The sequence below is a fragment of the Pelodiscus sinensis genome, chromosome 24 (assembly GCF_049634645.1).
Source record: "Pelodiscus sinensis isolate JC-2024 chromosome 24, ASM4963464v1, whole genome shotgun sequence".
NCBI classification, from domain to species: Eukaryota; Metazoa; Chordata; order Testudines; family Trionychidae; genus Pelodiscus; species Pelodiscus sinensis.
In genome coordinates, this window is record NC_134734.1 from 1,602,838 (window position 1) to 1,629,262 (window position 26,425).

Genomic DNA, 26,425 nt, shown 5'->3' on the forward strand with positions numbered 1-26,425 from the left:
TTGAATGGCCCCGTACCCCTGGAATGGCTCTTCCACAGGGGCTGCTAACAGCTCTGGTGGCTTTGTCACTGGTACGTTAACTAGACCCTCTGCGCAGGAAGCAGACACACAGAACTGGGATGGGAAGAGGCCAGTGGGTGGACAGTAACACCCAGCGGTGCCCCAAATTTAGAATCATAGAATCCCAGAGCTGGAAGAGACCTCAGGAGACATCGAGTCCAGTCCCCTGCCCAAAGGAGGACCAACCCCAACTCAATCATTCCAGCCAGGGCTTTGTCACCTAGATTTCATCACCTCCCTAGGGAACCCTGCCCAGAGCTCCCTCATGTGCCTAGGGAAATAATTTGTCCTAATATTCAACTTAGACCTCCCCAGCTGCAACTTGACCATTGCTCCTGGTTCTGCCATCTGCTGCCACTGAGAACAGCCTCTCTCCAGCCTCTTTGGAGCCCCCCTTCAGGGAGTTGCAGGTTGCTCTCAGATAGCCCCTCACTCTTCTCTGAAGACCAAACATGGTGTAATCCCTCAGCCTCCCCTCATAGGTCATCTGCTCCAGTCCAAACCCTTTCTGTAGGGGGGCGGGGGAGCAGAACTGGATGCAATACTCCAACTGTGGCTTCCCCAGTGCCAAATAAAGGGGAATAATCACATCTCTAGATCTGCTGGCAAGGGTACTCCTAATCCACCCTAATATGCCATTAGCCTTCTTGTTGACTCATATCCAGCTTCTCATCCACTGTAATCCCCAGGGCCTTTTCTGCAGAGCTCCTACTTAGCCAGTCGGCCCCCAGCCTGTAACAATGCTTGGGATTCTTCCATCCTAAATTCAGGACTCTACACTTGTCCTTTTTGAACCTCATCAGATTTCTTGTGGCCCAATCCTCCAATTTGTCTAAGTCACTCTGGACCCTCTCCCTGCCCTCCAGCGTATCTACCTCTCCCCCTAGCCTAGTGTCATCCACAAACTAGCTGAGGATGCAATCCATCCCCTCATCCAGGTCATTAATAAAGGTGTTGAACAAAACTGGACCTAGAAGTGATTTGTGGGGCACTCTACTTGTAAGCGACCACAAATGAGACATCTAGCTATTGATCATGACCCACTGAACCCGACAATCTAACCACCAGTTTCTTATCCACCTTGTAGTCCACGTATCCAATAAAGACTTCATTCGCTTGTTGGCAAGACTATAGTGGGAGACCGTATGAAAAGCTTTGCTAAAGTCATAGTAGATCACGTCCACCACCTTCCCCATATCCACAAATCCAGTTACCCCATCATAGAAGGCAACCAGATTGGTGAGGCAGGACTTGCCCTTGGTGAATCCATGTTGACTGTTCCTGATCATTTTCCGATCTTCCTAGTGCTTGAAAATGGATCAGCATCCCCTCCATGATTGTTCTGGGGACTGAGGTAAGTCTGACTGGGCGGTTGTTCCCTGGATTGTCCTTCTTCCCTTCTTTAAAGGTGTGCACTGCATTTCCCTCAGCCTCTCCTCAGAGGTCATGTGCTCCAGGCCCCTCATCATTTTGGTCACCCTCCACTGGACCCTCTCCAATGCATCCGCATCCTTTCTGTAATTGGGGGCTCAGAACTGGACACAATACTCCAAAGCCAAATAAAGGGGAATAATCACTTCTCTAGATCTGCTCGTAATGCTAGTCTTAATGCAACCTAATATGCTATTAGCCTTCTTGGCTACAAGGACACACTGTTGACTCATATCCAGCTTCTCATCCACTGTAACCCCCAGGTCCTTTTCTGCAGAACTACTACTTAGCCAGTCAGTCTCCAGCCTGTAGCAATGCCTGGGATTCTTCCGCCCCAAGGGCAGGACTCTGCACTTGTCCTTCTTAAACCTCATCAGATTTCTTGTGGCCCAATCCTCCAATTTGTCTAGGTCACTCTGGACCCTATCCCTGCTCTACAGTGTATCTACCTCTCCCCCTAGCTTAGTGTCATCTGCAAACTTGCTGAGGGTGCAATCCATCCCCTCATCCAGGTCATTAATAAAGATGTTGAACAAAACTGGCCCTAGAACTGAACCTTGAGGCACTTCACTAGAAACTGACAGTCAACCTGACATCGAGCCATTGATCATTCCCGCTTGGTCTGACCTTCTAGCCATCTTTCTATCCACCTTACAGGCCATTTATCCAATCCACATTCCCTTAACTTGTTGGCAAGAATATTGTGGGAGATCGTATCAAAAGCTTTGCTAATGTCAAGGTATATCACATCCACTGACTTTCCCATGTCCACAGAGCCAGTTACCTCATCATAGAAGCTAATCAGATTGGTCAGGAAGGACTTGCCCTTTGTGAATCCATGTTGACTATTTCTGATCACTTTCCCCTATTCCAAGTGCCTCAAAATGGATTCCTTAAGGATCCCCTCCATGATTTTTCCAGGGACTGAGGTAAGACTGACCTGTCTGTAGTCCCTGGATCGTCCTTGTAGTGAGGGGAGGGCTGGGAGCTGTTTTTCCCCTTTTCATTCAAATGTTAATTAGTCTCTAGGGCTATGTCTAGACTGGAGGGGGGTTTGGGATACCAGCCGTTTCTTTTTTTGGTGGAAGAGCTGACGCGCTCTTTCAGGGAGCTCTGTCTACCTCCTTCTACAAGGAAAAAGGGCTCCTCCAACAGAGGAGGCTTTTCTGCCATTTGGCCGTGTATACATGAAGCCAATTGGATAAAGCTACACAAATTATGGAGAGCAATTTGCGTAGCTTTTTCTGAGAAAAGGATATAGCGTAGACCTAGCCTAGCTCAGCCTAATTGCAGTTTGTCTCAGCCCTGCAGCTCACCCCACACTGATCACTGGGGCTATCTTGGTCCGTATCACTGCTGCTAGGCACCGAGTAATTACCTCCAGCCCTGCAGCAGAGCATCACGTCTCCCCCTGGGCAGTTGTATCCTCCCCTCTTCCAGCCTCCTGTTCCCATAAGTTCTGGCTTTTCACCCCTCCTCTCCCTCGAGGAATCCAAGCTGAGCTCCAGTTATTTACTAATCATTATTCTAGCACCATGAATCTAAGTCAAACCCTTTCTCTCAATCACAGCCCCTTGGACCAAGCCTCTGCCTGCGCTACCTTCCAAGGACATGCTCCAATAGGCCTTTAAACCCTCTATGACAAATACCGGTTGGACAAAACTTCCTGTCCAAAGCATTTTCAGTGATTAGTATCCTGACAGACCCAGGGCAGCCAGCTACAATAGTGCGGTGGGGCGCAGACAGACCAGCAGTTTCTGTTTCCTGAATAAACTGCCAGAGACTCCCACCATGTAATCAAGGCAGGCAACTAAAGCTAATTAAGAGCTTGCCTGGAGCAGCAGGCTAATCAGACCCCTGCAATCATTTAAGGCCTGCTGGGCTACTTTAAAAGGTTTCCCCTCTGGTGAGGGAGAGAGAAGGAGAAGAGCGAAGGACTGAGAGGAGGAAGTGTGTTGCCAGAGCACTGAGATAGGACAGAGTGTCTGGGCGGAAGCAGGCATGAGTCACCCAAGAACCCGGGGGAAGGTACTAGGGGAGCATTTGGGGAAGTGGCCCAGAGAAAATGCTGCTAGACTGGGACTAGAGGAAAAACCCATCTGTGGCTGCTACCTGGGGTCCCTGGGCTGGAAACCAGAGCAGTGGGTGGTCCTGCGTCCCCCCTTCCCCCAAACCCACTAAAATGCCTGCCCCTGGAAAAGGAGGCCAGGATTATGGAGGGGTTTCACCCCAATCCTTTGACTTTGCCAGTGACACTGGCAACTAGAAAAGATACGAGGCAGGGAGCAGAGTCACAGTGAGCCCCCGAGGTAAGTAACCAGCTAGAGCAGGGGTCACCAACCAGTCCATTGGAATCTACAGGTAGATCTGGGAGCCCCTGACAGGGGATCCTGACTAGTTTGGCCAAGAGGCCGTCAAGTGCCGGCACTTCAGCTGCCCTTCCCCCCACAGCTGCACATCTCCTGTCCTCTGCCTTGGAGCTGCCCCTCCCTGCCCTGCACAGCAAGCAGGAGGCTCCACAGGGGGAGGGGCAGCTCCAGGCAGAGGACATCTCACAGAACGGAGGAGGGGGCACAACAGGGCTTGGGATGGAGTTTGCTGCCGCTTTTGAGCGTGGTATAGAGACAGGGCAGGGGGGATCCTGCTGTAGCCCCACTGCACCCCCTCCACATTCCAAACCCCTGCCCCAGCCCTGAGACCCTTGGATGCAAACTCCCTCCCAGAGCCTGTACCCTGAACCCCTCCTGCACCCAAACTCCTGCTCCAGGCTCAGCTCAGAGACCTTCAAACTCCCAATCCTTAGCCCAAGACCAGAGCCTGCGTCTCACACTCACCATGGCTCCTTTGTTGGGTGCCCTCTGGAAACTCTCCAGCACTTGTTTCTGGTCAGTCACGTACAGCTGGTACCCGCCGGGCTGCATGTAAACCCCCTCGCTGAGCTTCCTCTCCACGTCGGCTGAGAGCTGGGAGAGCAGGGCCCGGCAGGTCTCCTGGGACGCGGTTTGGTTCCTGCTCTGCACAGCGCTGTAATGTTCATTTATCGCCGTCTGGGGAGTGACAGGGAGAGAGCGGTGAGTGGGGGGGGGCTGCATTTCTGCACTGCCCAGAGTTCTAATGCCCGTGTGCTCAGGAGACGTCCCCCCCTCGGCAGTGGAAGCCCAGGGCCCAGCGTCTGACCCGGGGCCGGGCAGTGTCCGGGTGGAGCTGGCCTGGGTGATTTACTGATGTCAGTGGCGTTTAGAAACAGAACGTCCCCGGGGACCTGTCCCTCCCGCCCAACCCTCGCTGGGACCGTCCGTGGGAATTCGGTGCCAACCCGCTGAAACATTTGAAAATCCCACTGAGCCCTGAGCTGCCGCCGGGCACCCGACCCTGTGAGCTCTCAGGCCCTTTGGCGCTTGGTGCGACTCAGCCAGAGTCCCAAGAGGGGACGTGTCCCGACCGGCTGGGAGACTCGCTGCTCTGGGCTCAGCAGGGAGCTGCTGCTGTCGCTGAGGGAGATGTGCCCCCACCCCCCCAGCAAGCTCCGTGTGAAGAGCCCTGAGCCCCGGGCTGGGCGTATTAGGCAGCTGCGGGACCGCGCTACCGCACAGCTTAGAGGGGACTTGGCTCCTAGGCACAGGGCTGCCCCGTGGTTCTGTGTGGACACAGCGATGGGCCAAGCAGGCTTCTGGTCCAGGAGGGGGCTACCCAGGTGCCACTGTGACATCCCCAGGAGAGGAGCCCAGGTATGTACAGCAGGGAGACTCCACCTTTTCCTTTCTGAGTCCCCCTCCCCCAACATGCCCAGCCTGCTTGTGACACCACAACTGGGCCTCGCCGAGGGGTGAAAGGCCAGAGCCTGCGATGGGGTAGCAAGCAGGGCACCTCGCTGGGGCTCCACGCCATGGGGGAGGGGCACAAAATAAGTTACTTGGGATTCAGCTTCAGCCCCAGGCCCCGTGAGTCTAACACCAGCCTGGTTCTCGGGTCTATTGGGCCACCCCCTGAAACCTGCTTATGGCCCCACAGTGGGCCCCAGCCCCTGGCTGAGGAGCAGCGATGTACAGCACCTGGCACAGGGGGCCCTGGTCTGTGACGGGAACAGCAAAGCAAGAACACAAATACATAACGCAGAACAATTAATAGAACATTGCGGCTAATGAAATACATTGAAAAACAGCAGCCATCTTGGCTAACTTGGGGTATGTCTACACTACAGCATTAATTCGAGTTAAGCTAATTCGAATTAATGCATCTATACACAAAATCTATTTCGAAATAGCATGTCCACACTGAGTGGACCCTGAACCGAAGGTAAGGCTGGCCGGAACCAGTGCAGGCAGGGCATCAGGTTAGGACCTAGTGCGTGAGGCTAACTGAGCTCTGTGCTTAAAGGGATCCAACCCGCACCCCAGACAGACAGTTCTCAGGGTTCCCCGCTTGCTTGTCTACCTCGATGAGGGACAGCAAAGCAGTCCTGGCTTGGAGTGCCCTGAGTGCCCGCACTTGGGACACCACAGCACTCGGCCACATGGAGCCAGAGCGGCTCCTGGGCATGCCGGTGCGTTTCGTGGGGTTGTTGCCATCAGCCCGGCTGCACTTGCTGCAGGCTGCCATCCGAGGGGTCCATCGGGGGGCTGTCAGGATCCAGGAGGCCCTGTGGAAGAGCATCTACCCCAAGGAGCCCTCAGAGCCACCCTGGTCCTCCATACCGGGGGATCGTGCCCCATTCCTCCCTCACATCCTTCCACTTACCTCTCGCTAGACCCCCTGATATCAAAGAAATGCTCAGGGCCCAGGATTGGGGATCTCGCTGGACCAACTTGACTTTCATGCAAACCTGCTCCTGGGTTCACATGTGGCCTTTGGTGGCCAGGCTGGCAGCTATCCTGCCATAGACAGCAGCATTCCTCCCTCTAGTGTGGAGATCATGGACGTTGGGGGCATCCCCCCCAAACCTGAATAAATTCGATGATCTCCACCCTGGATTAGGAAGGCGTCCACCTTCTCCAGCCCCTGGCAGGCTCCTGAGAGCTGGCAGGCTGCTCCTGGGGAGTGGTGGAGGGCTGGCTGCCAGTGGCTTGCTGTCTCACGTTTTGGGACCACTGGGTCAGGGGCCCCGGTGGCCACTGCTGGCTCTGGGCTGGCAGGCTTGGAGCTGGCGCAGGCACTGTGGCCAGGGTCTACCCCTTTAATGGCGCTGGGGCTCAGGAAGAGGAGAGTAAATTTTCCTGGTTGTGCCCAGAGAGGCCACCAGGGCTCCCTGGGAAGGGCTGTTGGCCTCCTATTTCAAATTAAGTGTCTACACAGCACTTAATTCAAAATAGCTATTTTGAATTTGTCGTTACTCTTCATAGAATGAAGTTTACCAAATTCGAATTAAGCACTCCACTATTTCGAATCAATTTCGAAATAGTGGTTTGCATGTATAGATGCTATTAAAGTTAATTTGAAATAACGACTGTTATTTCAAATTAACTTTGCAGTGTAGACAGACCCTTGCAGAGTAACAAAGGTGGCTAGAGGCAAGAGGGCATCCTGTGTAAAAAGAGAAAGCCAAATCCTAATGAGAGAAAATCAAAAGGAGCAGAAACTCTAGCAGGTTAAGTCTAAGAAGATAATTGAAGATGAATATGAACATAAGAACAGCCACACTGGGTCAGACCAAAGGTCTATCCAGCCCAGTACCCAGTCTGCCGACTCTGGCCAATACCAGGTGTCCCAGAGGGAGTGAGTCAAACAGGTAATGATCAAGAGATCTCTTTCCTGCCATCCATCTCCACCCTCTGACAAACAGAGGCTGGGGACACCATTCCTTAACCAGCCTGGCTAATAGCCATTTATGGACTTAACCTCCATGAATTGATCTAGTTCTCTTTTAAACCCTGTTATAGTCCTAGCCTTCACAACCTCCTCAGGCAAGGAGTTCCACAGATTGACTATGCGCTGTGTGAAGAAGAACTTCCTTTTATTGGTTTTAAACCTGCTGGCCGGTTTCATTTGGTGGCCCCTAGTTCTTATATTATGGGAACAAGTAAATTACTTTTCCTTATTCACTTTCTCCACACCACTCATGATTTTATAGACCTCTATCATATCCTCTTTTCCTAGCTGAAAAGTCCCAGTCTCTTTAATCTCTCCTTATACGGGACCCATTCCAAATCCCTCATCATTTTAGTTTCCCTTCTCTAAACCTTTTCTAATGCCAGTATATCTTTTTTGAGATGAGGAGACCGCATCTGTACACAGTATTCCAGATGTGGGTGTAGCATGGATTTATATAAGGGCAATAAGATATTCTCCGTCTTATTCTCTGTCCCTTTTTTAATGATTCCGATCATCGTGTTTGCTTTTTTGACTGCCACTGCACACTGCGTGGACGTCTTCAGAGAACTATCCACAATGACTCTGAGATCTCTTTCCTGATTAGTTGTAGCTAAATTAGCCCCCATCATACTGTACGTATAGTTGGGGTTATTTTTTTCCAATGTGCATTACTTTACATTTATCCACATTCAATTTCATTTGCCATTTTGTTGCCCAGTCACTCAGTTTTGTGAGATCTTTTTGAAGCTTTTCAGAGTCTGCTTTGGTCTGAACTACCTTGAGCAGTTGAGTATCATCTGCAAACTTTGCCACCTCCCTGTTTACCCCTTTCTTCAGATCGTTTATGAATATGTTGAATAGGATCAGTCCGAGGACTCAGGGACTGCAGGTTTGTATAATTTTTGGTGGCACCCAGAATGGGTCTAGTCCCCTCCCCCCCATCTCCTACCTGCCCTGTAAGCCAATATATATTTTATTAAATAATGTAAAAATGGACTGGAAACTGTAAGCGTTTCACAGTTTCCCCTTATTGCACAATATTACTATTGTAAGAAAAATTATTTAATTAAGAATATCAACATTATTGATATTCTTTTGAATATGGAAACTACCAAGCACTCTTTGATCAATAACCCTTAAAAGAAAATACTTTCTAAAATTAAAACAAATATAGCCCCTTCTTTTGCAATGTCCTTCAGGCCCCCTTCTGGGAGCTGTAGGAGGTGGTTTTTCCATATATAACAGATTTTGGAACAATATTTTGTATAAAATTTATAACTCAGTCTCATAGACTCATAGACTCATAGACTCCAAGGTCAGAAGGGACCATTATGATCATCTAGTCTGACCCCCTGCACAGTGCAGGCCATCAAATCTCACCCACCCCTCCTAGAATAATCCTCTCACCTATATCTCCGATATTGAAGCCTTCAAATACTTTGAAGACCCCAAGATGCAGAGATCCTCTAGCTGTGATCTGTACCCCATGCTACAGAGGAAGGCGAAAAACCTCCAGGGCCTCTGCCAATCTACCCTGGAGGAAAATTCCTTCCCGACCCCAAATATGGCGATCAGCTAAACCCTGAGCATGTGGGCAAGACTCATCAGCCAGACACCCAGAAAGTTCCCTATAGCAACTCCTATCATCCCTCCATTGACCTATTTCCAACTGGTAATGAATGGTCAATTAGTTACCAAGATCATGTTATCTCATCAAACCATCCCCTTCATAAACCCATCTAGTTTAATCTTGAAACCAGATAGATCTTTTGCCCCCACTACTTCCCTTGGAAGGCCGTTCCAGAACCTCACTCCTCTAATGGTTAGAAACCTTCGTCTAATCTCAAGTCTAAACTTCCTACTAGCCAGCTTATATCCATTTGTTCTTGTGTCCACATTGGTATTAAACTTAAATAATTCCTCTCCCTCCCTGGTATTTATCCCTCTAATATATTTAAAAAGTGCAATCATGTCCCCCCTCAGCCTTCTTTTGGTTAAAGTAAACAAGCCAAGCTCCTTGAGTCCCCTTTCATAAGACAGGTTTTCCATTCCTCGGATCATCCCAGTTGCCCTTCTTTGTACCTGTTCCCGTTTGAATTCATCCTTCTTAAACATGGGAGACCAGAACTGCACACAGTATTCCAAATGGGGTCTCACCAATGCCTTGTATAATGGCACTAACACCTTATCCCTACTGGAAATACCTCGCCTAATACATCCCAAGATCGTATTAGCCTTTTTCACGGCCATGTCACAATGGCGTCTCATAGTCATTCTATAATCAACCAGCACTCCGAGGTCCTTCTCCTCCTCCGTTACTTCCAACTGATGTGTCCCCAGCTTATAACTAAAATCCTTATTATTAATCCCTAAATGCATAACCTTACACTTCTCACTATTAAATTTCATCCTATTGCTATCACTCCAATTTACAAGATCATCCAAATCTTCCTGTATGATATCCCGATCCTTTTCTGAATTGGCAATAGCTCCCAACTTTGTGTCATCTGCAAATTTTATTAGGACACTTCCACTTTTGGTGCCAAGATCAGCAATAAAAAGATTAAATAAAATTGGCCCCAAAACTGATCCCTGAGGAACTCCGCTAGTAACCTTCCTCCAACCTGACAGTTCACCTTTCAGTATAACCCGCTGTAGTCTCCCCTTTAACCAGTTGCTTATCCACCTCTCAACTTTCATATTAATCCCTATCTTTTCCAATTTAACCAATAATTCTCCATGTGGTACTTTATCAAATGCCTTACTAAAGTCGAGGTAGATTAGATCCATTGCATTTCCTTTATCTAAAAAATCCGTTACTTTCTCAAAAAAGGAGATCAGGTTGGTTTGGCATGATCTACCTTTTGTAAAACCATGTTGTAATTTGTCCCAATTGCCATTAGCCTCAATGTCTCTAACTACTTTCTCCTTCAAAATTTTTTCCAGGATCTTACATACTACAGATGTCAAACTAACAGGCCTATAGTTACCCGGGTCGCTTTTTTTCCTTTCTTTCTAAATCGGAACTATATTAGCAATTCTCCAGTCAAATGGTACAACCCCTGAGTTTAGAGATTTATTAAAAATGTTTGCTAATGGACTTGAAAGTTCATGTGCCAGTTCCTTTAATATTCTTGGATGAAGACCATCTGGGCCCCCCGATTTACTCCCATTAAGATGTTCAAGTTTGGCTTTCACCTCGGATATGGTAATATCTACCTCCTTATCCTCAGTCCCATTTGTTAACTTACCATTATCCCTAAGCTCTTCATTAGCCTCATTAAAGACTGAAGCAAAGTATTTGTTCAAATATTGGGCCATTCCTAGATTATCCTTAACCTCCACTCCATCCTTAGTAATTAGCGGTCCTACTTCTTCTTTTTTTGTTTTTTTCCTATTTATATGGCTATAAAACCTTTTAATATTGGTTTTAATTCCCTTTGCAAGGTCCAACTCTACCTGACTTTTAGCCTTTCTCACTTTATCCCTACATGCTCTAACCTCAATAAGGTAGCTTTCTTTACTGATCCCTCCCATTTTCCACTCCTTATATGCTTTCTGCTTTTTCTTAATCACCTCTCTGAGATGCTTGCTCATCCAGCTTGGTCTAACACACCTGCCTATAATATTTTTCCCTTTTCTAGGGATACAGGCTTCTGACAGCTTCTGCAACTTTAACTTAAAATAATTCCAGGCCTCCTCCACTTTAAGATCCATAATTTCTTTAGTCCAATCAACTTCCCTAACGAATTTCCTTAATTTACTAAAGTTAGCCCTTTTGAAATCAAAAACCCTAGTCTCACAGTTATTTTTGTTTATCCTTCCATTTAATTTAAACTGAATTAGCTCATGATCACTCGAGCCAAGGTTGTCTCCTACAACCATTTCATCTATGGAGAATATTAGTTTTAAATTTTTTTTTAATTGCAATAAATGACAAAGATTGAATGGGGTCTGAGTGCAGAGATTCTTATCTATACCTTTTTTTTTAATAAAAAACCAACAAAATTCTCCCTGAGTATAAGTTAGCTAATTTGGCATGTTTTTTCTTACATGAGAGTTTTGCTATGGCTTGTATATTGCTATCAAAGTGCACGTTAGAATCAGACTGAAATATTTATTCATTTTTTCTTTGTTCATTGTTTCACTTCTCATAAATACTTTGACCTCCCATCTTTCTGCTGTTGGGTGAATTATATTATCTACAGCATCTGAAGTCATGGTCCTGGAGCATGTGAAACCAGTATGTAGGGCCTTTTAAAGCTCAGTTACCTAGAAATATGTTTAAAAATTCCAGTTAACAAACATACATTGTGGCAACAGCCTTGATTAATTCTAACCATCTTTTTATTGCTAAACTGTATCCTCAGAGTTGTCACTTTTTAGTTAAGTGGTTAGTATGCTTGTTGCAGAGTGTAGGCTTCTGTTTTATTTGGGTGACTATCTAGTGTTTTTATCCAAGAGATAAATGTGACAGACAATAGCAACTCCAGATGTTCTCATATTTCAGGTATTGTTACCTGCAGAATGTATGTAACAATACCTGAAATATGTTAGGATGGGTGTTTTTGGATATGTAATATGTTCTGACAGTTATACTGTGTATATTTGCCCATTGTAACCATGAAAAATTGCTCTTTTGAGACTACTATTCTAATCAAGCTTAAAAGATCCATAATTTTGGCCCACGAGGAACTGAATGCAGTCAGTTAAGATAAACTTATTTGCATGTATACTCCATTACATGGTTTCTTGGGTCTGGAAGAAAAAATGAGATGCAACATTTTCAGTAATCATGAGGCCTCTGTTTTAACAATAACAATTAGCTGATTCCTGCTCCCTGGAAATCTAATCAATTGTGCTCAATTAATGGGTTTAAATCAAAATAATTTGGAGTCATCAGCAGATTTACTCTATGTAGACATTCATTTAACTAAGCAGGACTTGGTCCTGTATTTATATTTAAGGATTATTTTTATAAATTAGAATTGATATTTGCACAGAGTTTAAGAAGGCAGGGTTGTTTAATTAGTAATTAAGATCTCAAACATTACCAAAAACATTTCTCTTAACCTGCAGGTACAGGTTGGACCTCCCTGGTCCGGCACCCCTGGACTTGATTGGCCCCAAACCAGGGAGTTTGCTAGGGGAGGTCAAAGAAGATCCAAGGGCACTTGGCCCAGCTCCTCTCCCAACCCCAGCTGGGTCCTCAGCTGCTGGCCCCCTGCTGTCAACCTGGCTCTGCTACTGGGATTCTCTGGTCTGGCAACATCTATGATTCTGCTGCCATAGTCCGTCCCGCCCCCCGCCTCCCCCCGCCACACACACACACATTGCTCCAACCACAGGGTTCCCAAGGATGCCAAACCATAGATGTTGCCAGACCAGTCAGTCCCAGATTAGAAAGGTTCAACCTACGGTCGGTTTTTTACTTTTGCATAATTTGAAGATCAAAATTTACAGAATTAATGTTTTAATGACTCCTCATGATCATAGTATGCACTGTATTCTAAACCTTCAACCCCCCTTCCCATCAAAAGAAAAGTCGTATTTATTTGCCAAGTGAAAATGATAAGTCTGTAAAGTTCTTTTATCTAAACTCCTACAAGCGAATTCCTTCATAATTCACACACAAACAAAAAGACAGAATTTCCAGTCATTGCCTGCATCTTACTTGGGTTTTTAAGAAAACCTTTTTAACATATTAAGTGAATCCAGGAAAGAAATACTGTCCATAATGGACTCTTTCTATTTCTTTTTGTCCCTTGCTTTCTTTCACAGAATCTCTTTTGTTTACTAGATCTACCAAAGTTCTTTTATATAAAATAAAGTAACTTTCTTCTGTTTACAGTGACGATCTAATGTAAGATTGTCAGTGTTCTTGCGCAAATATTATGATGCTCCCATTTGGGGAAAAGCCCTCTTACGCAAATGTATTTGTGCAAGAGGGCCAGTGTAGACACCTAAAAACTGTTTTGCACAAAAAAGCCCCGATGGCGAAAATGGTGATCGGAGTTTTCTTGCGCAAAACCGCGTCTAGATTGGCACAGATGCTTTTCCGCAAAAAATGCTTTTGCGCAAAAGCATCTGTGCCAATCTAGGCGCTCTTTTCCACAAATGCTTTTAACGAAAAAACTTTTCTGTTAAAAGCATTTGCGGAAAATAATGCCAGTCTAGACGTTCCACGAGGTGTACGGGTAGTTCAGAATAGGAAGCCTAATCCGAACTACCTAGTCTGTGCCGCGTGTAGCCGTGGGCACGGAGTCCGAACTAGCCGGGATTTAACAATGGCGGCGCCTGGCAAGATGCAAATGAAGCCCAGGAAATTCAAATCCCGGGCTTCATTTGCAACTTCGGTTGCCTACATTAACCACCCTAGATCGAAGTAGGGTGGTAGTATAGACATAGCCTAATAGATTAGTAAGACATGATTTCCCTTTACAGAAACCATGTTGACTTTTGTCCAATAAATTATGTTCTTCTGTATATCTGATATACGGTGACAGGCGATCACACATTGCGGAGTATGATCATCTTCCATGGGAAGAGTTCACCCTCAGGTGGCTGATAAGGCCGATCCTGAAACAACAAGTTCTGTTACAGTGAGGACAGATGTTTCCAGGGACAGCTGGAGGCTGCTGCCCATGGCTAGAAGCCCTCCTCTTCCTCCTGAGCCTCTTCTCCTCCTCAGCTTGTCAGTGAGCAACTTCAAAATGCAGGGAGCCACCGCGTAGGACTTGTCTCCATTTTGAGCGATCCTGGGCGAGTGTCTCCCGAGCGCCAGTATCCATGTCGCTTTTCATGAAGTTCTCCTTTAGCAAGTCCTTATAGCACTTCTGTTGTCCTCCCATGTTGCGGTGTCCTTCTTTCAGCTGAGAAAACAGGACCTGTTTGGGGAGGCGATGGTCGGGCACTCGAATGTGACCAGGCCAGCGAAGTTGCTGGCGGATGCTCCTTGTCTCGATATTGGTGGTCTTTGCCTCTTCCACAACACTGATGTTCCTGCGCCTTTCTTCCCACTGGAACTTCAGTATCTTGAGGAGGCAGCGCTGGTGATGCCTCTCAAGGACTTTCAAGTGATGTCGGTAGGTTGGCCAGGTTTCAGACCCATACATTAGTGTTGGGAGAATGACAAAGTGATAGACAAGGAGTTATGTGTCTGCTCGAATGTTGTGACCTTCAAAACCCGTGTCATAAATAAGGAAAGGCCGCACTGGCACAGCTCAGACAATGTTGGATTTCTATATCGATATCTACTTTGGATGAAAGACAACTTCCCAGGTAGAGAAAATGGCCGACATTCTCCAAGGCCTCTCCATTGATTTTAAAAGATGGGGCGCATGGTACCTGTTGGGATGTTTTAGAGTTAACGGGGTCTTGGGAAGGCTTGCAGAGTTGGCAGGGTTTGGTCTGACCAGGCCTGTAAAACTTTCTTCGCTAGATAATAAGCCTGTTTTCCACTTTGCATGAGGCCCATTTTTTCCCTCCTTGCTGCTTGTAGGAAAGATCAATAAGGCCTGCGTTATACAAAGTGTAACAGTTAACTTGAACTAAGGACTTAGTTCGAATTAACTTTTGACTGCTGCGTGTAGCTGTGGGCAGTTAGTTTGGACTAAGGGGATTTAAAACTGGCTCCTGGATGGGAAGATGCAAATAAAGCCTGGAATAATTAAATCCCGGGCTTCATTTGCAACTAAGAATGCCTACATTAGCCTCCCTAGTTCGAGCTAGCGGGCTAGTGTAGACATAGCCTGATGGACTAACTGTGTTTGTTGTTGCCATGCCTGGAGTCAGGGCCTGGAGTCAGGGCCTGGCCAGGCCACATGAACTGACTGTGGTTGTTATTGCCACGCCCTGAACCCGTGCCTGGCCTGTCTACAGCCTGACTTCGTTTGCTTGCGGCCGCACCCTGAACAAGGGGCCTGGCCACTCCCTATAAACTGTGCTTGATGTTGCCTCACCCCGAACCAGGGACTGGTGGTTGTATTGACTGTGTTTACTGCCTCTCCTGAAGGATTAGTGACTTGGGGCTTGACTTAAAGTACCAATGCAGTGGGGCACAGTGACTGCCTACCGACCCGGAGGTGGAGGAACCAAACCGGTTACACCATGCCAAGCTGCTCCATAAAAAGCCTTAATGATGCTAAAGAAACCACATGCATTATGGGTATCCATGAATTGTTGGAGTTCTTGCACTTTCTCAGTCCCTCATTTGTTCTTGAGTTCCCCGCCTTCACCTTAGCATGGGCTTCTCTCTTGGTCTTGCAATTCATATAATTCCTCCAAGCACAAAATGCCATGCTTTTCTCATTGATGAGCTGCTTAATTTCAACATCGTCCTCATCAGACGAGTCCTGAAGCTGTCTGGTGCGGCAGCTAACAGTTTCCTCACAGGCATTGATAATTCCTGCTTTCAGCTGGCTCCAGCGTTCTTCAGTTTCTTCAAGTGGTCATGCTTAATGGGTCCTTCAGATCTTGAATCTTCAGCTTGTGCCTGACATGCTTGTTTTGCACTTGCCAATTGACACCGGATTGTTGATTTGTGCCGGTGTTGTTTTCCCAACAACTGGAAGGTAGCTGTGCAGGACTCCTTTTGAAGTGGAGAGACTGGTGCACAACAGTCACCACAGTGTGCTTGACAGAGAGAGGGCTTGAAGCCAATGGCCTAGACCCCATGACGACTGGAGAGCTTCTGTCTACTGCAGCCTTCATCCGCCTTCCTAGCCGCTGTCACACTGCACAACAGTTTCACCTCCATTGTGCAGTTACCCCCCATCTGCTCTGCCACTGAGGATGGCTTGGACCACACTTTGCCTGGAACCTCACCCCGACTGTTCTGCTAAGGGTGACCCTAAGGCAGTGCACGACTCCAGGCAGTGTTGCTCTCGGGGGTCACTGGAACACACAAGCCTCTCCTCTCCACCCCTACAAGGTGTGATCCATGGCGAGGAGGAAGGTAATTAGAGAAGCAAGGAAAGAACCTGAAGAGCAAGTAACTAAGGACAGAGACTAGCAGATTGTTTTGCACACACAGAGGCAGGAGCTGGGCCAAACCACCGCTGGGGCCACTGGACAATCCAGGTGCTAAAGGTGCATTGACGGTGATAAGCCACCGTGGAACTGCTAAGTGAACTATTGACGAGGAGTCCTGTGGCACCTTATAGACTAACTGAAGTGTAGGAGCATAAGCTTTCGTGGGCAAAGACCCACTTCGTCAGATGCATGTAGTGGAAATTTCCAGAGGCAGGAATAAATATGCAGGCCAGAATCAGGCTGGACATGACGAGGTGGATCCAATCAGGGAGGATGAGGCCCACTTCTAGCAGCTGATCTGGAGGTGTGAATTCCAAGAGAGCAGAAGCTGCTTTGTAGTTAGCAAGAAAGACACCAACAGAACACCACTGGCCATCACCTACAGTCCCCAGCTAAAACCTCTCCAACGCATCATTAGTGATCTACAACCCATCCTGGACAATGATCCCTCGCTTTCACAGGCCTTGGGAGGTAGGTTGGTATTTGCCCACAGACAACCCGCCAACCTGAAGCATAGTCTCACCAGCAACTACACACCGCACCATAATAACTCGAACTCAGGAACCAATCCATACAACAAACCTCGGTGCCAACTCTGCCCACATATCTACACCAGCAACACCATCACAGGACCTAACCAGATCAGCCACACCATCACTGGTTCATTCACCTGCACATCTACCAACGTAATATATGCCATCATGTGCCAACAATGCCCCTCTGCTATATACATCGGCCAAACAGGACAGTCCCTACGTAAAAGAATCAATGGACACAAATCAGATATCAGGAATGGCAACATACAAAAACCTGTAGGGGAACACTTCAATCTCCCTGGACACACAATTGCAGATCTAAACGTAGCCATCCTGCAGCAAAAAAACTTCAGGACCAGACTTCAAAGAGAAACTGCTGAGCTACAGTTCATCTTCAAATTTGACACAATCAACTCTGGATTAAACAAAGACTGTGAATGGCTTGCTAACTACAAAAGCAGCTTCTAGCTGCTAGAAGTGGGCCTCCTCCTCCCTGATTGGATCCATCTTGTCATCTCCAGCCTGATTCTGGCCTGCATATTTATTCCTGCCTCTGGAAATTTCCACTACATGCATCTGACGAAGTGGGTCTTTGCCCACGAAAGCTTATGCTCCTACACTTCAGTTAGTCTATAAGGTGCCACAGGACTCCTCGCCACTTTTGCAGATTCAGACTAACACGGCTACCCCTCTGCTAAGTGAACTATTTGCATCCGTTGTCACTGCTGAGAGCGCGGGGGAGAATCCTGTCCCAGAGCCACTCGTTGTACGTGACAAATGGGAGGAATGGCCCCAGATTTAGGAGTCAATAAAGGAAGTTTGGAAATATCTGCAGGAGCCGGGATCACACCCCTCACTCCCAGTGTAGACACGTGAGCCGCTTCATACCCTCTGAGCCACCTAAGCTGCACATGGCTGTGGGGAGCCCGTTAGCTGCTCATTAGGCCCTACCCGTGGAGGGGTCTCTAGGTGGCAGGAGACAGGGGGCAGAGACAGAGGAATGTCGAGAGGAGGAACAGGGTAGGGAACGTGTTGGGTTTGGAGCAGCGCGCGGAAGGGTCGGGTGCGAAGGAGACACGAAGCTCTTTGCACAGAACGTGGCAACAGGTCCTGGAAAGCTGGGGCTCTGGCCACGGGCTGCCTGGTGATTCTGGGGCCAAAGGGCTACACCCAGGAGTGGTGACTGGCAGCAAGTGGGTGACTTTACCTCGGCACCCGGCATTGGTGAGCCAGACACCGTAACACTGTGTCCAGGAGAGTGTTAAACTGGGGAAGTGTAAACACGAGCTGCACAACGCCTGGGAAGCCGGGCAAAGGCCTTGCTCTGACAGACTGCAGGGCGTTGGCTGGTTCGGCCTATCTGAAGAACCAAAGACTGAAGGGGACTTGGGAGACATCTCCACAGAGAGAGCACTGGGACACGACAGGGCTCTGCAGCACAGACAGGCAGAACAGGAATCAGAGGCTGGGAGTGAAACCGAACCGATTCCAGCCGCACCCCAGGCTCTGTCTGCGCTGAGAACGAACCAGGCCCCACACGACAGACGTCTCCCTGAGCTTAGCGCCAGGGCAGAGCGCAGTGTCGGGGGGAAGCTCCCGTCGCTGCTCCCCCATCCCTGGCACTGTTCATGGAAGAGGATTATTATGCTGATGAGGGAGCTCTCCCTGGCGGCGGCGACTGTCTACCTGTGTGCCCGGCAGAGGTGCGGCCAGCCTGCTGCAGCTCTCTGTGGGCGAGGTCTAGGGCAGCCAGTGTCATTAGCACTGAGACGCTGCCCAGGGAGTCCCAGACGGATTCTCTGTCAAATGTCTGGAGGCTGCTCTGTTGACACAAGCACCTGAACTCCGTGAAGGGGGAGCCTGGAACTCGCTGGCCTGGCCTAGGCAGGAGAGATGCTCCAAAGGCCCTTTCTGATCTTGGACTCTGACTGACGAGCTGTGGGGTGGGGAAGGCTGGGGCATGTCACCTCTGTCGCCCAACCTCCCCCTCCATGGTGCTCGGGTCTGTCCCCTACCACAGGTCCTGTCTCTGCTGACCAAGTCAGTCCCTGCCCTGCTGGAGCTTTCTCTCCCCACCCCTGCCTCTGGTTCCCAGCTCTCCGGGAGGAGGGTGCTGGATGGGAGCCCCAGGCCTGCCTGGATGGGCAGGAACCAGAGGTGATGCAGGAGCAGGGAAGGAAGTAACACTAATTAACACAAGTCAGGGAATGGGGAGAAATGGTGGGCGAAGAGGGGACTCTCTCCGTACTTGGTGGACATGGCCAGAGGGGGTGGAATGTGATTTGTAGCCAGATATGTAAAATATAAAACATTGTCCCAGCGGAGCTTTTGCTTCCCAACCACCGTGGCTCTGCTCAGAGCAATGACACATCAGTCCCATGTCTGCCAGCTGCTGCTGAGTGAGCTCTTGAGACCCTTGCGTGGGACAAAGACAGAAAATGAACATTTGTGGTGGGAACATGAAGGTGCAGATTTCTTGCCCGGGGAACGCACAGGGAGACGCTTGGAGAGTTGGTTGTGATTTGTTCGTTCCTCAAGCACTGGTGTGACAGACGCCTGGCGGCAGTATTCTCACCGATAAAACCCGCAGGGGTAGCCCATCCTGGGGGCTTTAAGGAGGCTCCCTCGGTACGTGGCAGCATCTCGCTGCACCCCAGGGTCACTGACCCCACAGTGAGTTTGGGGCCACGTTCATTGCTTTCCCGGCCAGGGACAAACGCAGCCGGATCAGCAGGAGCAAGGCTGGGCTGAATATCAGCCCCAGGGCCTGGGCTGGTGGCTTTAGTATCGGTCAGTTCAAGAGCCACCCAGGCAACTGCTATCAGAGCTGTGTACCCGTGTCTTTGTTTTGCTACCAGAGCCGGCATCCAAACACCTGGGGTCTTGTCTGGGCCAGGGCTGGGCCAAGCCCCCATGTCAATCCAGGGCCAGGTCCAAGGCAGGGGGACGTGCAGGGCCCGTACACTTACCGCCAGCTGCTCCTGGAACTTCTGATCCTCATCCTTGAAGGACTGCTGCATGAACAGCTGCAGGGCTGCCCTCTCACACGCCCCATGTGTCTCAAACAGCGCGGCCACCTCCGCCGGGAAAGTGACCTGTTCCTCCATCTGGGCGACATAAAGAGCCAGCCCCTCCCTGACCGCAGCCTCGTTCTGCTTGGCGGCAATGCTGGTCACTGCATCATCCAGGCAGGGCACCTTCCCGCTCATGATGGTCTCCACGTAGCTCTGGGCTAAGAGGCCAAACACTGGGGAACAGCAGGGGAGGGGCGTTAGGAGAATTCCCAGAGACTCCCGTGAGGGCCTGGCCCCAGCTCTGCACTGGCCCTGGGCCCTTCCCTGTCTGGCTGAGTAGCTCCCACAGACACTGGGGGGCCGATTGTTGTATCATGCAAGCAAGGTACTAACAAACTTCATCAGGACTTTATTTACCAAAAGTGAAGCCCCTTTACAAAGCTGCTGCTGCTCCCCTCTTTAGCTCTCACTCAGCCCCTTCTAATCTCCCCCCTCCTTCCTGTTTCCTGGGCTTCCAGACTCCCAACAGCCAGTGCTCCCAGTTCTAATCATTACAAGTAGCATCTAAAACACCACATTCCCTCCTCTCTTATGATGCTCTCTCAAGTATAAAATAAACATTGTTCTAACCACAGCAACAAATATGGAACAAGACACTTTACTGTTGGCAGAAATATGGCACTGAAAACACTGTCCATACTACAGAACAGTCTCTAGTCCAGACAGGTAGTCGTCTGCTCTGACGGGGTAATAATTATAGCGGCATCTAAAACACCACAGCGATGCCGGTGGCAGCTCCTGTCCCTCTGACGTCCAAGCCCAGGAGTGCGCCTGGCCCCTCAGAGCCAGCGCTGTCCCTGCGCCCTGCCCTCAGGTGCTCACAGCCCCATGGACACCCGACAGACAAGGAGCCGGCGAGGCCGTAGGGAGGGAGGAGAGGGGATGGAGCTGAGCAGGGGGGGAAGGGAGCAGAACAAAATGGCTGTGTCTACACTGGACCACTTATTCCGGAAAATCAGCCGCTTTTCCGGAATAAGCTGCGAGCTGTCTACACTGGCCCTTGAATTTCCGGAAAAGCAACGATGCTCTACTGTACAAAATCAGCCGCTATTCCAGAAAAACTATTCTGCTCCCACTCAGGCATAAGTCCTTATCCCGGAACACTGTTCTGGAAAAGGGCCAGTGTAGACAGCCCAGTAGTCTTTTCCGGAAAAAAGCCCGGATCGCGAAAATGGCGATCGGTGCTCTTTTCCGGAAAAGCGCGTCTGCATTGGCCACAGACGCTTTTCTGGAAAAAGGGCTTTTCCGGAAAAGCATCCTGCCAATGTAGACGCACCTTTTCCGGAAAAACTGAAAATGGAATAGTATTCCGTTTTAAGCAGTTCCGGAAATTCATGCCAGTGTAGACACAGCCAAGGAGTGTGAGGGAGAGGGAGGCCCTGGGCACATGGTCTGCGGGAAGCCGTTCCAGGCACGGGAGCACCATGGGAAAGACTGACGCCGAGAGTGGCTGTCATAGGAGGGCTGGGCTGGCCCCAGGGGGTGCAGGAGGAGATGAAGGATGAGAGAGAAAGGCGGGGGGGGGGGAGGAAGGTGGGTGCTGCAAGGAGCATTAGCGCTATTGCTAAGGGGCTGCTCTCGGGTCCTTCTCACTCTTCTCCCAAGTCCGAACGTGCCCAACGCTTTAACCTCCCAACAGGCCAGACTCTCCAACCCAGCGTTTCCCAAACTATGGGCTGTGGCCTGGTACCAGGCCACGGGAAAAAAATACCAGGCCTCAGCGTGGCTGCCGGGAGGGAAGCAGAACAGAGCAGGCTGTGGGGAGGGGGAAGCAGGGTTGGGGGCAGTAAGGCTGTCCCGTGGAGATCCGGGCAGGTGGGTGGGCAGGCAGGGAAGCAGGGTTGGGGGCAGCGGGGCTGTCCGGCAGAGATGGGGGGGCGGGCGGCAGAAGCAGGGTTGGGGGCAGCGGGGCTGTCCGGCAGAGATGGGGGGGGGCGGCAGAAGCAGGGTTGGGGGCAGCGGGGCTGTCCGGCAGAGATGGGGGGGGGCGGCAGAAGCAGGGTTGGGGGCAGCGGGGCTGTCCGGCAGAGATGGGGGGGTGGGCGGCAGAAGCAGGGTTGGGGGTAGCGGGGCTGTCCGGCAGAGATGGGGGGGCGGGCGGTAGAAGCAGGGTTGGGGGCAGCGGGGCTGTCCGGCAGAGATGGGGGGGGCGGCAGAAGCAGGGTTGGGGGCAGTGGGGCTGTCCGGCAGAGATGGGGGGGCGGGCGGCAGAAGCAGGGTTGGGGGCAGCGGGGCTGTCCGGCAGAGATGGGGGGGCGGGCGGCAGAAGCAGGGTTGGGGGCAGCGGGGCTGTCCGGCAGAGATGGGGGGGGGCGGCAGAAGCAGGGTTGGGGGTAGCGGGGCTGTCCGGCAGAGATGGGGGGGGGGGGGCGGAAGAAGCAGGGTTGAGGGCAGCGGGGCTGTCCGGCAGAGATGGGGGGGGGGGCGGAAGAAGCAGGGTTGAGGGCAGCGGGGCTGTCCGGCAGAGATGGGGGGGCGGGTGGCAGAAGCAGGGTTGGGGGCAGCGGGGCTGTCCGGCAGAGATGGGGGGGGGGCGGCAGAAGCAGGGTTGAGGGCAGCGGGGCTGTCCGGCAGAGATGGGGGGGCGGGTGGCAGAAGCAGGGTTGGGGGCAGCGGGGCTGTCCAGCAGAGATGGGGGGGCGGGCGGCAGAAGAAGGGTTGGGGGTAGCGGGGCTGTCCAGCAGAGATGGGGGGGGCGGTAGAAGCAGGGTTGGGGGCAGCGGGGCTGTCCGGCAGAGATGGGGGGGCGGGCGGCAGAAGCAGGGTTGGGGGTAGCGGGGCTGTCCGGCAGAGATGGGGGGGGGGCGGCAGAAGCAGGGTTGGGGGTAGCGGGGCTGTCCGGCAGAGATGGGGGGGCGGGTGGCAGAAGCAGGGTTGGGGGCAGCGGGGCTGTCCGGTAGAGATGGGGGGGCGGGCGGCAGAAGCAGGGTTGAGGGCAGCGGGGCTGTCCAGCAGAGATGGGGGGGGCGGCAGAAGCAGGGTTGAGGGCAGCGGGGCTGTCCGGCAGAGATGGGGGGGGCGGCAGAAGCAGGGTTGAGGGTAGCGGGGCTGTCCGGCAGAGATGGGGGGGCGGGCGGCAGAAGCAGGGTTGGGGGCAGCGGGGCTGTCCGGCAGAGATGGGGGGGCGGGCGGCAGAAGCAGGGTTGGGGGTAGCGGGGCTGTCCGGCAGAGATGGGGGGGCGGGCGGCAGAAGCAGGGTTGGGGGTAGCGGGGCTGTCCGGCAGAGATGGGGGGGGGGCGGCAGAAGCAGGGTTGAGGGTAGCGGGGCTGTCCGGCAGAGATGGGGGGGCGGGTGGCAGAAGCAGGGTTGGGGGCAGTGGGGCTGTCCGGCAGAGATGGGGGGGCGGGCGGCAGAAGCAGGATTGGGGGTAGCGGGGCTGTCCGGCAGAGATGGGGGGGGGGGGCAGGTGGCAGAAGCAGGGTTGGGGGCAGCGGGGCTGTCCGGCAGAGATGGGGGGCGGGCGGCAGAAGCAGGGTTGAGGGTAGCGGGGCTGTCCGGCAGAGATGGGGGGGGGGCGGTAGAAGCAGGGTTGGGGGCAGCGGGGCTGTCCTGCAGAGATGGGGGGGCGGGCGGCAGAAGCAGGGTTGAGGGTAGCGGGGCTGTCCGGCAGAGATGGGGGGGCGGGCGGCAGAAGCAGGGTTGAGGGTAGCGGGGCTGTCCGGCAGAGATGGGGGGGCGGGCGGCAGAAGCAGGGTTGGGGGTAGCGGGGCTGTCCGGCAGAGATGGGGGGGCGGGCGGCAGAAGCAGGGTTGGGGGCAGCGGGGCTGTCCTGCAGAGATGGGGGGGGTGGCAGAAGCAGGGTTGGGGGCAGTGGGGCTGTCCTGCAGAGATGGGGGGGGGCGGCAGAAGCAGGGTTGGGGGCAGCGGGGCTGTCCGGCAGAGATGGGGGGGCGGGCGGCAGAAGCAGGGTTGGGGGCAGCGGGGCTGTCCGGCAGAGATGGGGGGGCGGGCGGCAGAAGCAGGGTTGGGGGCAGTGGGGCTGTCCGGCAGAGATGGGGGGGCGGGCGGCAGAAGCAGGGTTGGGGGCAGTGGGGCTGTCCGGCAGAGATGGGGGGGCGGGTGGCAGAAGCAGGGTTGGGGGCAGCGGGGCTGTCCGGCAGAGATGGGGGGGCGGGTGGCAGAAGCGGGGTTGGGGGTAGCGGGGCTGTCCGGCAGAGATGGGGGGGCGGGCGGCAGAAGCAGGGTTGGGGGCAGCGGGGCTGTCCGGCAGAGATGGGGGGGCGGGTGGCAGAAGCAGGGTTGGGGGCAGCGGGGCTGTCCGGCAGAGATGGGGGGGCGGGTGGCAGAAGCAGGGTTGGGGGCAGCGGGGCTGTCCGGCAGAGATGGGGGGGGCGGGCGGCAGAAGCAGGGTTGGGGGCAGCGGGGCTGTCCGGCAGAGATGGGGGGGCTGGCGGCAGAAGCAGGGTTGGGGGCAGCGGGGCTGTCCGGCAGAGATGGGGGGGCGGGTGGCAGAAGCAGGGTTGGGGGCAGCGGGGCTGTCCGGCAGAGATGGGGGGGCGGGCGGCAGAAGCAGGGTTGGGGGCAGCGGGGCTGTCCGGCAGAGATGGGGGGGCGGGCGGCAGAAGCAGGGTTGGGGGCAGCGGGGCTGTCCGGCAGAGATGGGGGGGGCGGCAGAAGCAGGGTTGGGGGCAGCGGGGCTGTCCGGCAGAGATGGGGGGGCGGGCGGCAGAAGCAGGGTTGGGGGTAGCGGGGCTGTCCGGCAGAGATGGGGGGGCGGGCGGCAGAAGCAGGGTTGAGGGCAGCGGGGCTGTCCGGCAGAGATGGGGGGGGCGGCAGAAGCAGGGTTGAGGGTAGCGGGGCTGTCCGGCAGAGATGGGGGGCGGGTGGCAGAAGCAGGGTTGAGGGTAGCGGGGCTGTCCGGCAGAGATGGGGGGGCGGGCGGCAGAAGCAGGGTTGAGGGTAGCGGGGCTGTCCAGCAGAGATGGGGGGGCGGGCGGCAGAAGCAGGGTTGGGGGCAGCGGGGCTGTCCGGCAGAGATGGGGGGGGGCGGCAGAAGCAGGGTTGAGGGTAGCGGGGCTGTCCAGCAGAGATGGGGGGGCGGGTGGCAGAAGCAGGGTTGGGGGTAGCGGGGCTGTCCGGCAGAGATGGGGGGGCGGGCGGCAGAAGCAGGGTTGGGGGCAGCGGGGCTGTCCGGCAGAGATGGGGGGGCGGGCGGCAGAAGCAGGGTTGGGGGCAGCGGGGCTGTCCGGCAGAGATGGGGGGGCGGGCGGCAGAAGCAGGGTTGGGGGCAGCGGGGCTGTCCGGCAGAGATGGGGGGGCGGGCGGCAGAAGCAGGGTTGGGGGCAGCGGGGCTGTCCGGCAGAGATGGGGGGGCGGGCGGCAGAAGCAGGGTTGGGGGTAGCGGGGCTGTCCGGCAGAGATGGGGGGGCGGGCGGCAGAAGCAGGGTTGGGGGTAGCGGGGCTGTCCGGCAGAGATGGGGGGCGGGCGGCAGAAGCAGGGTTGGGGGTAGCGGGGCTGTCCAGCAGAGATGGGGGGCGGGTGGCAGAAGCAGGGTTGGGGGCAGCGGGGCTGTCCGGCAGAGATGGGGGGGGGGGGCAGGCGGCAGAAGCAGGGTTGGGGGTAGCGGGGCTGTCCGGCAGAGATGGGGGGCGGGCGGCAGAAGCAGGGTTGGGGGCAGCGGGGCTGTCCGGCAGAGATGGGGGGGGGCAGGTGGCAGAAGCAGGGTTGGGGGCAGCGGGGCTGTCCGGCAGAGATGGGGGGCGGGCGGCAGAAGCAGGGTTGGGGGTAGCGGGGCTGTCCGGCAGAGATGGGGGGCGGGCGGCAGAAGCAGGGTTGGGGGCAGCGGGGCTGTCCGGCAGAGATGGGGGGGGGCAGGTGGCAGAAGCAGGGTTGGGGGCAGCGGGGCTGTCCGGCAGAGATGGGGGGGGGGCAGGTGGCAGAAGCAGGGTTGGGGGCAGCGGGGCTGTCCGGCAGAGATGGGGGGGCGGGCGGTAGAAGCAGGGTTGGGGGCAGCGGGGCTGTCCGGCAGAGATGGGGGGGGCGGCAGAAGCAGGGTTGGGGGCAGCGGGGCTGTCCGGCAGAGATGGGGGGGCGGGTGGCAGAAGCAGGGTTGAGGGCAGCGGGGCTGTCCGGCAGAGATGGGGGGGGGGCGGGTGGCAGAAGCAGGGTTGAGGGCAGCGGGGCTGTCCGGCAGAGATGGGGGGGGGGCGGGTGGCAGAAGCAGGGTTGGGGGTAGCGGGGCTGTCCGGCAGAGATGGGGGGGCGGGTGGCAGAAGCAGGGTTGAGGGCAGCGGGGCTGTCCGGCAGAGATGGGGGGGGGCGGGTGGCAGAAGCAGGGTTGAGGGCAGCGGGGCTGTCCGGCAGAGATGGGGGGGGGGGCGGGTGGCAGAAGCAGGGTTGGGGGTAGCGGGGCTGTCCGGCAGAGATGGGGGGGGTGGCAGAAGCAGGGTTGAGGGTAGCGGGGCTGTCCGGCAGAGATGGGGGGGCGGGTGGCAGAAGCAGGGTTGAGGGTAGCGGGGCTGTCCGGCAGAGATGGGGGGGC

At 53.6% G+C, this 26,425-nt stretch overlaps 1 protein-coding gene across 1 annotated transcript in view; it reads right to left on the bottom strand.

Moving 5' to 3' along the window:
* Positions 1-26,425, bottom strand: part of LOC142819583 (guanylate-binding protein 1-like) — a 116,742-nt gene that overhangs the window by 22,231 nt on the left and 68,086 nt on the right. Inside the window, exons 12-13 of the mRNA XM_075907689.1 lie at positions 19,838-20,115; positions 4,326-4,538 (exon numbers count right to left, since the gene is read on the bottom strand). Of these exons, the coding sequence (XP_075763804.1) occupies positions 4,326-4,538; positions 19,838-20,115 (491 nt within the window). The remainder of the gene's footprint in view (positions 1-4,325; positions 4,539-19,837; positions 20,116-26,425) is intronic.